Source organism: Bos mutus, chromosome 10, assembly GCF_027580195.1.
Source record: "Bos mutus isolate GX-2022 chromosome 10, NWIPB_WYAK_1.1, whole genome shotgun sequence".
Classification (NCBI taxonomy): Eukaryota; Metazoa; Chordata; class Mammalia; order Artiodactyla; family Bovidae; genus Bos; species Bos mutus.
Window position 1 is genome coordinate 22,674,195 of NC_091626.1, and position 14,101 is coordinate 22,688,295.

At 39.2% G+C, this 14,101-nt stretch overlaps 1 protein-coding gene across 2 annotated transcripts in view; it reads right to left on the reverse strand.

Annotated features, from left to right (window-relative positions):
* Nucleotides 1-14,101, reverse strand: part of YLPM1 (YLP motif containing 1) — a 66,565-nt gene that overhangs the window by 26,555 nt on the left and 25,909 nt on the right. For both annotated transcript variants that reach the window (XR_011465589.1, XM_005900981.2), the window contains exons 5-6: nucleotides 3,703-5,811; nucleotides 1,044-1,164 (exon numbers count right to left, since the gene is read on the reverse strand). Coding sequence is in view for 1 of the 2 variants with exons in the window: in XM_005900981.2 (XP_005901043.2) it covers nucleotides 1,044-1,164; nucleotides 3,703-5,811 (2,230 nt within the window). In the remaining variant the exon portion in view is untranslated. The remainder of the gene's footprint in view (nucleotides 1-1,043; nucleotides 1,165-3,702; nucleotides 5,812-14,101) is intronic.

Consider the following 14,101-nt stretch of genomic DNA (forward strand, 5'->3'; position numbering starts at 1 on the left):
AGATGTGAGCTTATACACAGAATGGGCAAACAACAAGGCACTACTGCACAGCTCAGAGGATACTAGCCAATATCCTGAGACAAACCGCAGCATGGAGAACATCTTAAAATGCACATATGTATAAGTACACATATATACACACACAGACATACATAGATATATGAATCACTTTGCTATACAGCAGAAATTAACACAACACTGTAAACCAACTATACTTCAATAAAGAAATACTAAAACTATTATGAATTTGATATAAAGACATTCATTAACATTACATTAATAAGAGTAAAAGATTAGAAACAAAGGTCTAACAGAAACAGAATAGTTTTAATAAACTATTACACATCAAAAATATAAAGCATGTAGCAAAACATTAAAATGTTTATGATTTATCAAGTAAATAAAGCAGAAATGTGGATTTATAATCTAGAGCTTCTACTGTTTGCTAAGAAATACAAAGATAAAAGACATAGTTCCTATCCTTATGAAGAATAGGCAAAATAAGACAGAAGGCAAGACAGACAAGAAAACAGACAATCGAAATACAGGACCATAAGGGTTCTGGCAGAGAACTTAATCACGTGACTCTTTAACATAACTTCACTGCCTGAATTGGGGCATGATGTTCTATCCCTTTCCTTAGCTAAGACTAGGAGTTTGAACAGGTAGGGAGGCTAGGAAGCTCACATGAGCAGGGCTCACAGGGAATCCTTGCATAGTCCAGATGAAAAATAGGACTATCTGAACAAAAAGGATCACCAAGAAAATTTTATAGTTTTCTGAACACAGAGCCATATACGTAGTTCTGATGTGCTTGGTGTACTTAAACTGTAAGGGGAAAGCATTTCTGTCACACTTCCGACCATACTCCTAAGATTCTCAAAGGTTCATTACCATTAGCGTTTTTCACTTTTCCAGAATTTTCATTTTTTACAGAGGAAAATTATACTTATTGTAAAACAACAACAACAAAAAATCAAACGACATACAAACATACAAAGTGAGAACCATTTCATTTTTCTGAGTACATTATTTTCCCGTACCGGATACAATCCAGGTCTTGAAGGTGTATTCTGTAATCTTGAATCCTGGGGTGGCAGATGGTCAGGCATTTGAGGCTCAGACCCATAGTCTTTCATCTTTTGAAGCTGTTCTTTCTGTTCTCTGTAAACAAATAAAATTGCCATTGTATTTAAGGCATGTGTTTTCCGTTCCTAAGTAACTATAATTAATATTGAAAAACAAAAAAGGAAACTAAACACCTTGTTTCAAACTCTCTATAGAGTACTCATAAAACATCTCCAGGGTAATACTTTTTTGTCTTTACGAGCTAACTTATCAGACATCTACAACCTATAAATAATGATAAGTTATGAAGATCTAGAAAGGATCGATTCTAGAACCTGCCTCTTCAGTCTGTTTTAGTATCTCACCTACTTGTCATGTTTTTCATTTATCCAACCAAAATCTCTTGCTGATTTTTTTTCATTCAGTAGTCTTTAGATAAGTGGTTGAAAAATGGTGGCACGTGGGCCAAATGTACTTGGATATATATGAACACACAAAAAGGCTTTTTACAATTTGGCTTTCATTATCAATTTAAAAAATCTGTGCTAGTTGACACTATTTACAAAGCAAAAAAATACATACTTTTCAATATAAATTCAAACTTGCAATTAGGAAACACTGGGCCTACACTCCCACATGCCAGCAATCACTCAGTGGAGCAGCGGCTGCCAGCCTTAGATGAAGCGCTTTGCTACAATCCTCACACTCAGTAGAGTTAAACTGGCCCACTTTCACTCATTTTAGTTACCTGTCTGGTTCTGGTGGGCATTTTAGTTTAAGGCCCCTCTTGTATATGGTGAGAACAATGGGTAGCCTAAACCTTTAAAAACAACACTTCATGTTCCTAAAGAGTAATTATGTAACTCTTCAAGATTCTCTTTAAATGGCTGGTCAAATTCCTTTCACTTTGTCTTACATCCACAATCAACACATAACAACATGTACCACAACCTCTTCAGACCTTTTACAATTTTCTTCCTACCATTCTGCAAAGTGTAATGACCCAAGTGAACACAAAGGGTCAAGTGTAAGAAAAAGATTACTTTCTGCCTCATGTAACTCATATTGTGACTTTCCTGACACAATATGGCTGACGTGTATTCAACTGTGACCATTATTACCCATCATTTCACATATTTTGTTTAATTATGTGGCCTAGAAAGAGCTTTTTAAAAGGAATGATGAAGTAACTTTTATCCAGCATTTCTATACAAAGCAATAATGGATGAAAAGGAAATTTCAAAAAGGGAAGAAACCTTGGTAGCTGAGTAACATCAATCAGCTTAGTGTTCTCCTTAAAGAAAAAAGACTTTAGAGTTGGACAGACTTCAAATTCTAGGTTTACCAATTCTAGTAGCCAAGTGGTACTCTCTTGAGTCTTAGTGAAGCGAGAATACTACTACTTATCTTTGCAGTCCTTTAAGATAAGGATTTGAAATACGAAGATTGAGACGATAACACAGTAAATTATCAGCACAGTGCCAGCACAGAGTAGGTGTTAAAGATATCCATAATTTAAAAGTGAAAATAGTAGTAGCTAAGTGTTCCATAACATGCTTTCTACATCTTCATGAGCAATCTGGAAAAGTTAAATCCCTTAAAGTGTATCTTCTGTAGACCACAGAAATTTGTTGTGTTGCCTGAGGCATCTGATCTTTCATTTTATATGTATTTTTCCTCATCATACTTTCCCAGTTATAAAGCTTCAGCTATAATTTAATTGTCATAATCTACAAATATAGACCAGAATTGAAAAAATGAAAGAAACAATATACTGGAATATATAAAAAACTAACCATTAATTTATTTTTGCAAAAAATTTGCTAATTCATAAGAAATTATTCAAAAAGTAATTTCTCATTGTAATCTGTCAGTGACTCCTAAGGATTACATAAATCAATACATACAAAGCACTTAGTACAGTCCCTGGTATATAGCAAATGTGCAATCAATGTTAACCTTTATTATTACGGCTACTAATGGGAAGTGTTATGTAGATACCTATATACATAGGTGATTGTAAGTCAAGAAATCTAAATTCTATTCTCCATTTCACAAAGAAAATATTTGCTTATATAGAAACAAGTAACAACCTCAAGCAGAGATAGCTGCTTCTGGTTATAATGAAAGATCAAACATTCCCAAAAGGAAGAATCAATAGTTAGACAAATCTGAGGCTGCTTCCAGGTAAACCATTCTTAGCTTCAAAAGAGAAAAATATAAATCCTTCCAACACTTTCCAAAGTTATACCAAAGATTAGTAAATATGAAGTCTATCAGATCTAGTAACAAAGAGGGGGAATAAAGGATTTTACATACGAGCTCTGTGAAACCCAGAGTACTGGAAAGTTGAAGTCTGAACTTGACATAATCACAGGTATGACATGTCAGCAACATATCTATAAAAGTCAAGAATGGCTACCAAATTTTCATTTTTCAGGACATAAGTTTATAATTAACACAGTTCCTAAACAGCCATCCTACCCTAAAACAACAATGACTAGAAATTAAAATTAAAATTATGTGGTTAAAAACTTAAAATGATTCCATTCAAATATATCACATCATCGTTTTAAAAAGAGAAGTATGCATGTGGCTTGTTCTAGAAGAAATGATCTTAAGTAGTCAACTTACCGAAGCATTTTCAGTTCTTGTGCAGCTTTCAGAATGATTTCATGCTGCCTCTGACTGAGAACCATTACCCCTCCAAGGCCTTGGTCAGAGTCTAAGTTTGCATCCGACCCCATCATTTCAGAAGAATGATGTGAAGGCATATGTTCCGCCATGGGGGAATGTCTATCCACATCAGATGGGTACCATCTGTCTGACAATCGTTCTCTTTCCCAGTCCATTCTGTCAGGAATATAATCTCGCTTTTCCCGCCAGATATCTCGTCTTTCTGGATACTCTCGGATCCTCAACTCACCCCTATCACGGAAATCTTGATCATACCCATGGTCTCGGTTTCTTTCTTCTCTCCATCTATCATCCCGGTATCTATCCATAGGTGGGAGAGGTGGGAGGGGTGGTAAAGGTGGAAGAGACGGAATATCTCGTTCACGAAACTGCGATTCTTGTTCATCCAGTGGTCTCCCATAATCTCTGTCCCACTCATTATCCAAATTTCTATCATACATATCCACGGGTCTTCCGATGCGGTCCACATCCCTGTCCATGTCCCTGTCCATTTCCCTGTTGTAGTCCTCGTCCATATCCTGATCTCTCTCCCAGTCATCCCACCATGGGCCTCGTCTATCCCCATCATGAGATCGAGATGGGGCTGAAAACCTGTCCTCTCTGTTATACGGATCTAGAGTATCATCTTGATAGTCATGTTCACATTCTCTCCAGTATCTCTCTCTATCCCAATCATCAAGTCTTTCTCGTTCCATTGGAGCATTTCTACCATCTAATGGGAACTCTTCGTGCCCTCTCTCTTCTCCATGGTTCCAAGGAGCCCTAGGAGGCTCATCTCGGTGATATGGATACATTTTTTCCCCACCGTCTCCTGGTTCTGGTCTAAATGGACCTCTGTCACGACCAAATTCTGGTCTTCCCAGTCCCCTCTCCCGACCACCAGGCCCTCGAGGCAGTCCCCTCTCCCTGCTCCCAGCTCTCCGGGGTGGCACTCTCTCTCTACTCCCAGGTCTTCGAGGGGGTCCTCTCTCCTGACTGCCAGCCCTCCGGGGTGGTCCCCTTTCTCGGCTGCCAGCTCTACCTCTGTCCTGGCTGCCTTGCAGACCACCTGGCACTTTCTCCCGACTGCTTCCCGGCCTCACCAGCCCTCTGTCCCGGCTGCCTTCTCCTCTGCTCATCTTCTCTCGACTGTCTTCTCTTCTACCCATCATTTTATCACGAAAGTCTTCTTGCTTGATCAACCCTGGGCCGTGGCTGATTGCCTGGCCTCGATCTCTACTGACTAGTCCTTTATCCCGTGTGTCTTCCATTCTGCTTTGCCCAGGACCTCTGTAAGATGAGCTGCTGCCTTGATTGCCTTCTAACCTATTGTCTCTGTTATCTGGCCGAGGTAGCCCTTTATCTTGGTTGTTTTCTGAATGGGGCAGACCAATACCCAAAGGTTTAAAATCATTATCTGCAGTTAGTGATGATGATGTTGCTACTGCTGTTCCTCCCTCCATCCCCCCTGTTTTTGAGGGAAAAGTAGATTGAGAAGGTACAGCTTTATTTGCAAGGGGCACAGGGTGAGTAACAGCTTGGGATTTGTCCATTTGAGTCTCCATACTGTGAGAATCCTGGTCCCAATCAGAAGGCTCTATGGGCCCTTCCGAGACTTCGCTTTTAGGTGGCTCTTGCTGAGAGTCGCTTAGATTCTCATTTGACTGAGCCGCCTTGCCATCCTTTACATCTGCAGCAATGGGAAATGTAGCTGATTGCATTTTAAAATTCTTCTGCTGGTTACTACTGGTGTCTGCTAATGGTTCTTTGTTTCCTGGTTCTGCTTGTGACTTAGGTTGCTGCTGATGTTGCTGTCCAAAAGTTGGTTTGGGGCCTTTCCACTGTGGTCCACTCTGTCGAGGGCTGAGGGATGTATTGGGGGTAATATAGAACTGAGATGCTGGCCCCCGGGGAATCATTCCCCATTTGCTTTTAGTGCCCTCTGCTGGGTGACCTTCATATCTGGGTCTTGGCCCATCGGGGCGATTTCCTTCAAAACGAGGCCCTTTGGGTCTCGGTCCTTCACACCTTGACCCTAAATCCTCAAATCTTCGAGGACCATCAAATCTACAAGTAAAACAAAAGATATTACTCAAGACAGTAAAGCAGAAAAAAAATTTTTTTCCATGTAAAAATATTTAAGGCAATCTTGCCTTAGAATTTTTTTTTACAAAAATGACTGTTAGTCATTAAACAAATCCTGAGATACCAATATCTTAGAACCATTATGTTAAGGTGGCAGAGCTCAGAAGGTCTTAGGACAAATCTCCTGCAGCAAGTCACTGATATACTGAATTGTTAAAAAGCAATGATTAATATTGTGCCTTAATAAAGACAGAAAAGTCCATTCTTGTCAAACAGGGGGAAAAAAAAGTCCCATAGCTAATTCTAAGAGTACTTTTAGAGTTAAATTATAACTAAAACCTAAAAATGAAACAATTAGCAATGTTAACATAGGATGAGTATAAATATTGTTGGAGCTAACATTATCATCTTGACTAACTGACAAAAGTTTAAAAAACAGCAGCCAGCTATGTCTTAAGAGCACGCCCCAACATTTAAAAATCTGGACCAAGATATTCTGCTATGGACCCACTTGCACATTTGATAAATATTTAGCGTATATCCTCTGTCGAGTACTACGCTAAATCCAAGAGATACAAGAATAAAATGTTCTTTGCCCTCAAAGAACAATTCTTTGTCCTCATAGGGCTTACAACAGAAGAGAAAGAATCTAAGTGTAAATAATTGCCAGAAGATGCAATGACTAACATCTATCTGCATATAATAAGGACAACAGAGGAGAGAATGGTCAACTCTCTGAGAGTGAAGGTGGTGTTGTCCCATAAAGGCTTTCTATAACAGAAAATGCTTTAGTTGACTCTTAAGAAACAAATTCTCAGAGACCAGGTTAACAGAGAATACTGGAGCTGATGCAAGTGGGTGGCAAGGATTTCTCAGGTTAAGGAAGTATTATGAGGAAAAGCAGAAAAACACATACCAGCATAGCATGTTTGGAAGTGCAGTTTGGCATGGCTGAAGGAAAGAGGAGACAAAGTCTGGGACGGCCGGGAAAGAAGGAGTGGAACAGCAGCACACCGAGAGGTAAGGTAAAGGGACAGGCAAGGTCAACTCCCAGAAGACCCTGTGTACCTCGGCGCCACAGACTACTGGTACTCCTCCAACACACATTTCCATTTTCTTACTGTAATTGAACCTCTCCATTTTTAGCAAGACATAAGGATAGCCAGACTAAAGACTCTCTTTCCCAAACTCTCTTGCAGGGAGAACTTGCAGCCCCCAATGAACTGACAGTGAAAATGATTTTTCCAGTGGTCATGTATGGATGTGAGAGTTGGACTGTGAAGAAGGCTGAGCGCTGAAGAATTGATGCTTTTGAACTGTGGTGTTGGAGAAGGCTCTTGAGAGTCCCTTGGACTGCAAGGAGATTAAACCAGTCCATTCTGAAGGAGATCAGCCCTGGGATTTCTTTGGAAGGACTGATGCTAAAGCTGAAACTCCAGTACTTTGGCCACCTCATGCGAAGAGTTGACTCATTGGAAAAGACTCTGATGCTGGGAGGATTGGGGGCAGGAGGAGAAGGGGACAACAAAGGATGAGATGGCTGGGTGGTATCACTGACTCGATAGACGTGAGTCTGAGTGAACTCCGGGAGTTGGTGATGGACAGGGAGGCCTGGCGTGCTGCAATTCATGGGGTCGCGAAGAGTCGGACACAACTGAGCGACTGAACTGAACTGAGTGGTAAACTTAAAGGGAAGAACACATTCTTCTCTTCATATTCTCTTTTTCATGCTGGCTCTGATATGGTGGTGGGGCATCCTGAACCATGTAGATATGGACCACATAATAAGAGATGGTAAAGTAACAAATGAGAAGGAATCTGGATTCTTGACACTGTAGAGTCACCACATAAGTCCTAAAAGAGAACAAACCTCCAACTTGTTAAAACCGTGGACTTTGGATCTCTGTTATAACAGATGAATTAATTCAGCTGGATAAGGAGTTAGAGGGCTTCCCAGGTGGCGTGGGTGCTAAAGAAGCTGCCTGCCAATGCAGGAGACATAAGAGCCACGCGGGAAGATCCCCTGGAGGAGAGCATGGCAATCCACTCCAGTATTCTTGCCATGGGAGAATTCCCATGGACTGTAGTGTCCATGGGGTCGCAGAGTCAGACATGATTGAAGTGACTGAGCTTGCACAAAGAGTTAGAAATTACCTTAAGCACTCAGAGACGCTAAGTATCTTATTTTTAAAAGATTGCTCCAGCAGAAAAGTAGCAGATGGATAAGTGGGAAAAGTTGATGGTACACTGTCTCTACAGTCTAAGTAAGTGAAAGTGAAGTCTGTTCTAAGAAGGTGACTGAATGAGGAAAAGGAGGAGATAAAAGTGAGAGATGTGAAGGAAGGTAAAGCTGATAAATTTTCTAACAGGTGCGATTTAAAATACTGGAAAAGGAAGAACTAGGATGGTTCCAAGGTTTCTGGCTGAGGTGATAGTGATGCCTTTCATGCCTCTAAAGAGAAACAGAAGGGTTTTTCTTTCATTAGTTAGGGAAATAAATGAGAGTAATAAATTCAGTTTCAGCAAAATATTTACTTCCTATCCCTGTGACGTTAGGCTTTGCTGATCTGGAAGTCTCAGTTTCAAAGGGAGGAATGCTTCCATCGGGCGACACAAGGACTCTATTAAAACTTCAGTTCAGACTGCCATCTGGCCACTTTGGGTTCTGAATCGACAGGCAAAGAAGGGAGTTATTACTGTACTGGCTGGGGTGAGTAATACTGTCTTTCAAGGGGAAACTGGGTACTTTTTATACAATGAGGGTGAGGGTATGTCTGGAATGGAAGAGATCCTCCAGGACACTCCTTACTACCTTTCATGTCCTATGACTAAAGTCAAGACAAAACTACAATTACTCAATCCAGGCAGGGCTGAGAATACCTTAGACCTTTCAAGAATGAAAGTTTGGGACACTTCATCAGGCAAGGAACCTGGACAAGCTGAGGTACTCGCTGAGAGCAAAGAGAATATGGATTAAGTAGAGAAAGAAGGTAGTTATAAACACCAACTGAAATTACATGACCAGTTGCAGAAATAATGGGTGTGTAGAGTAGTTCTTCCTCAACATTTGCTATGAAATGTTTAAATATATACATATTTATTAGTCAGATATTTCTGACTGATTCTTCTTCCTTATCATCTAACATAAGATGTATTAGTACTAGCTAACTTTATATCTCAGAATTTCAGTCACAGACTATCAAAGAGGGACGTGAGCCAGCTAGGGAGAACAAAGTTGATTTCCCCCAAAACAAAAAAAAACAGAGACTTTATAATCTTTTCTGGGAAAATGGTTAGAAGGTTTTTGGTTGTCCAGGGATAAATATTTCCTGTTAGATACAAAATCCCCCCCACCCTGTGACCCACCCTAACCAGAAACACAGAAGCAAGAGAACTCTGGGAAATGTACTTCAGCCCAGTCAAGCTGACACAGAATCATCACAAGGAATTTAAAAATGCATAAACTCACCATAAACAGAGAGAAGGGGCAGCCAGCAGATGAGAATTTTGTTTTTAAACTCTAGACAACAAAGAACAAACATGAGTGGTGACACATGGAGCAAGAAGAAGCTGCAGTTTAGACTGCCGGGAGCAGAGGAGGGTACAATCAAAATGGGTCTGGCTTGCCCACAGAAACCCAGAGAAGGTCAGGATTCTCAGATGCCAGGGATGCTGGGGAAAAGACTAGGTAAGACCTGCGGCTAAAATGATGTAAATTAAAATCCATATTCTAAATCATCGATCAGCCATTCCCTGGGCTTGAACTGTCTCTAAATGCCTGAATTTGAGGGTCCCCTAGCATTAGCAGACAATCCTCTGGCCTCCTACAGCAAAGTCTGACAATTGATGAGCCCCCCTCCACATGCATAAACAGTGCCCCATCAGTTTCACTGTCTTCCTCTCAAGTATAAATGGACAACTAAAGATCACAATATATTTGAGGAATGCCTCCAAAATGAAAGGAAGAGAATATGGATCTGGAAGAAAGAGCAATAATGCAAAAAAGCAGAAGAGAACTTAAAAATAAACAACTCTCAAGTTAGTATCCTCAGAGAGAATTCTTAAGATATAGTATCAGTAAATCAAGAACAATTTGCTATATATAAAAAAGGATCAGAAGCAGAACTATAGAAATTATTTAATTCTCAAAATAAAAAAGGCAATAAAAGGACCAGAAGTATCTCAGAAAGTTTAACAAAATGAGAGAGAACAGAAAGAAATATAGCCGGTTCAAAATCCTACAAATCAGGGGTTCCAGAAAAAGAAAAACAGAAAACAAGAGAAAAAAATAAAGAAATAAATGAAGAAATAGGACAAAGAAATTTCCCAGAGTTAGACTCTAATTTCCAGATGGAAAGGGCCCAGTTCACTAAGTATCCAGTACAGTTAATAATACTGAACAAATACAAACCACTATAAAATATTAAAATAATGAAGATTAAATAAAAATTTTCTAGTAGTAGGGAGAAACCATCTAAAAAGGAAATGAATCAGAACAGCACAACAGTTATACTAGGTAACAGAAGAAAAGAGAATGCTTGCTGACCCTAAACACTGATCCTAAATTATGTTCAACTTCAATGGACAAGAGTTTAAGTAAACTCTAGGAGTTGGTGATGCCAGGGAGGCCTGGCGTGCTGCAGTCCATGGGGTCACAAAGAGTCGGACACAACTGAGCGACTGAACTGAACTGGAAACTATTAAATACTATGGCACTGGTACAAAAACAAACATACATATCAATGGAACAGAAGAGAGCACCCAAAAACAAACCCAGGAGCATGCAGTCACCTAATTCATAACAAAGGAGCCAAGAATATACAATGGAGATAGGATAGTCTCTTAAATGAATGTTACTGAGAACAGACAGCCACATGCAAAAGAATGAAACTGAACTACTACTGTATATCATACACAAAAATTAACTCAAAATGGATGAAAGTGTAAGACCTGAAATCATGAAACTTCTAGAAGAAACAAAAGGCAGTAGGCTCCTTGACATAGGTCTTGGCAATGATTTTTTGATTCTAAACATCAAAAGCAAAGAAACGAAAGCAGGCCTACATCAACAAGTAGGACTGCATCAAACTAAAAAGCTTCTGCTCAGTGAAGCAAACCATCACTAAAATGAAATGGCAGCCTACTGAATGGTAAAAAATATTTGCAAATCATGTATCTGATGGGCTTCCCTGGTGGCTCAGCTGGTAAAGAGTCGGCTTGCAAAGTGGGAGATTTGGGTTCGATCCCCTGGTGTGGAAGATCCCCTAGAGAAGGAAATGGCAACCCACTCCAGTATTCTTGCCTGGGAAATTCCATGGATAGAGGAGCCTGACAGACTACAGTTCATGGAATCACGAAGAATCAGACACGACTGAGCACGTTCATGTATCTGATAAAGGGCTAATTCCAAAATACAGAAAGAACTCATACAACTCAATAGCAAAATATGAAACAACCTGATCTTAAAATGAGCAGAAGATCTAAACAGACATTTTTCCAAAGCAGACATACAGATGGCCAAGAGATACGTGAAAAGATGCCCTACACCAATAACGGAAGTGCAAATCAAAACCACAATGAGATGCTACTTCACACTTGTTAGAAAGGCTATTGTCAAAAAGACTAGAAATAACATGCATTGGTAAGGATACAGAGAAAAGGGAACCCTTGCGCACTGTTGGTGGGAATGTAAATTGGTGTAGCTACTATGGTAAACAGTATGGAGGCGCTTTGAAAAACTAAAAATAGAATTATCATATGACCCAGCAATTCCATTTCTGGGTATTTACTGGAGAAGAAAACGAAAAAACGAATTCAAAAAGACACATGCCCCTCAGCGCCCCGCCATGTTCACTGCGGCACTACTTAAAATAGCCGAGATACGGGAACAACTTATGTGTCCACTGATGAATGAATGGACAAAGAAGATGCAGCATATACATTAGATGGAATGTTACAAGAATGAAATCTTGCCATTTGTGACAATATAAATGGACCACCAGGGAATTATGCTAACTAAGTTAAATAAGTCAGAGAAAGGCATACCATATGACCTCTCTTAGACGTGGAATCTTAGACAAAAATTTAATTAATTAAAAAACCAAGCTCTTAGATACAGAGAACACATTGATAGTTGCCAGAGGTGGGGTGTGGGAGGTGGGAGAAATGGGTAAACTTTTTATTTTCTTTTGTTTTTTAGTTTAAATAAATTATAATAAAATATATTCAACCTCAAATTATATATTCAAATTATTAATCAAGTGTGAGGTTAGATTAAAACATTTTCAGGCATACAAGAATTCAGGGAACTTACTTCCAACCCACAATTTTTTAGTTAATTGAACAAGCACTCCAGGAAAAAGAGGCACTACACCACAAACAGAAAGCCATGAGACTCAACAAACCGTGAATCCAATCTAGAATAAGAGTCAAAGGAAATGACAGAATAATAGCCATATGACAGATCTTCAGAGCAGCCAACCAATCCAGGTAAAAGCAAGAGGATGCATGAATTTGGGAGAGAGAGCTCAAGAGAAAAAGATGTCACTTTGGGGACTGGAGTTAAGAGGATTATTTAAAGATGTTGCAAGAAGAACAGCAACTGGAAATTCTAAAAAAAAAAGGTTACTACACTAAAGAAAATGTAATCACAGTATACTGCTTACCTCTATGAACAACATTACTTACTGATTTATTTTAGAATAATGATATAAATATCATTGGGCAAATGGGGTTACAGAATAGTAGAAGAACTAAATTTTACCTATCAGAACAGGAAGTAAATAAGTAGTATCTAAAATGTATAAATGACAAAAGGAACAGCACATTCTTTAGTACTATAAGGTAATTACCAAAAGAAACAGCTGAACAATTAGAAGCTGTCCTTAGGAAACACATTGACAGTGGTTTGGAGCAGTGGGCAGTTGTTTCTCTTGATTTTTAAAAAAATTATATGTATGTATCATTTTTATTAACAATGGATTTAACAGACACACAAAGAGTGTTAGCTTTAACCAGGAAAAGGGCTTCTTCTGAGACCACAAGAACTATGAGGATGGCAACTGAAGTAGTGGTAAGGCAGAGAAGTAAATTTCACTGGGCCTGAAAGCCTTGATTCTCTGGGGCAAGGAGAAAAATTAAGGATACAAAGAGAAATAATGTTTGCTGAGACAGAGAAGGCAGCAATAGCACAGAATGTCTATACAAAATAATGAAGGCTTGACACAGCTATTGCTGGACAAAGGGGAAAGGAGCTGACCAACTGCTGGTCAAAGGTACACCACAGGAAGTCCAGGTTAGGATGCCATGCTTCCACTTTGTTCCCTGGTTGGGGAACTAATACCCCTCAAGCTGCATGACCCAGCCAAAAAAACAGTATGTCTCAATGCTAAGGATAGAGACCATATATTTATGAAGGAAAAAAGTATGCCATTTCAGGCTTTGTGATGATTTGGTTCCTTTTCTTGAAGTTACATTCATCAATTTATTAAAGTGCCTAGAATAACACGTTAGGCCATTAAAGATGTGTAAAATCATCTGTTCTGTATTCAATTCAGGAATTATTAGCTCCTATCAGCTGTAAGAGAAGACTATACACAATACACAAATCAGTATAAGAACATTCTTTAATATGTTAGGTAGTATTATAATCAACTTCAGAATGAATAAACTATTTTCTAACTAAACTGTGAATGCCCTGAGAATTTTACCCATAACTGAGATATTTGGCATATGCAACATTTATTGAACCCCTACTAATTGTCAAGTATTGTGTTACTGCTGTAAATAACTTGATACCTAACCGCAAGGAGTTCATAGTCCGTAAGAAGAATGAGACAAGTAAATCAGCAATCAGAACAGAATTTGATAAATGTGGGGCACGCTGGTCTTGCTCAATGAAGTATTCCCAATGTCTGACTCACTGAAGGTTCTCAACACATTAACTGTAGAAGTCCCATCCCCAGGGCAGGAAAAATAGGAATCGATAAAGCAAAAGATGACATAAAAGGGATTAAGAACAGAGAGCAGAGCACGTGCAAAGGCCAGAGGAAAGGATAAAGGAAGCGGGAAGCACTAAAAGGTGTGAAAATAAAGAAATGAACAAGGCAGAAAAGCTGTAAGAGGTAATGAAATCACTTGTGTAAACCTCACGCCTGCATATATAATACAGTGTCCATGAAAGGGGAGGGTGTTTTGCTTTCACATTAAATTGCTGACCAGCAGCCAAGCAACATCATTTTATTTTTATTTTGGTGGTCAGAAATATGTTAAA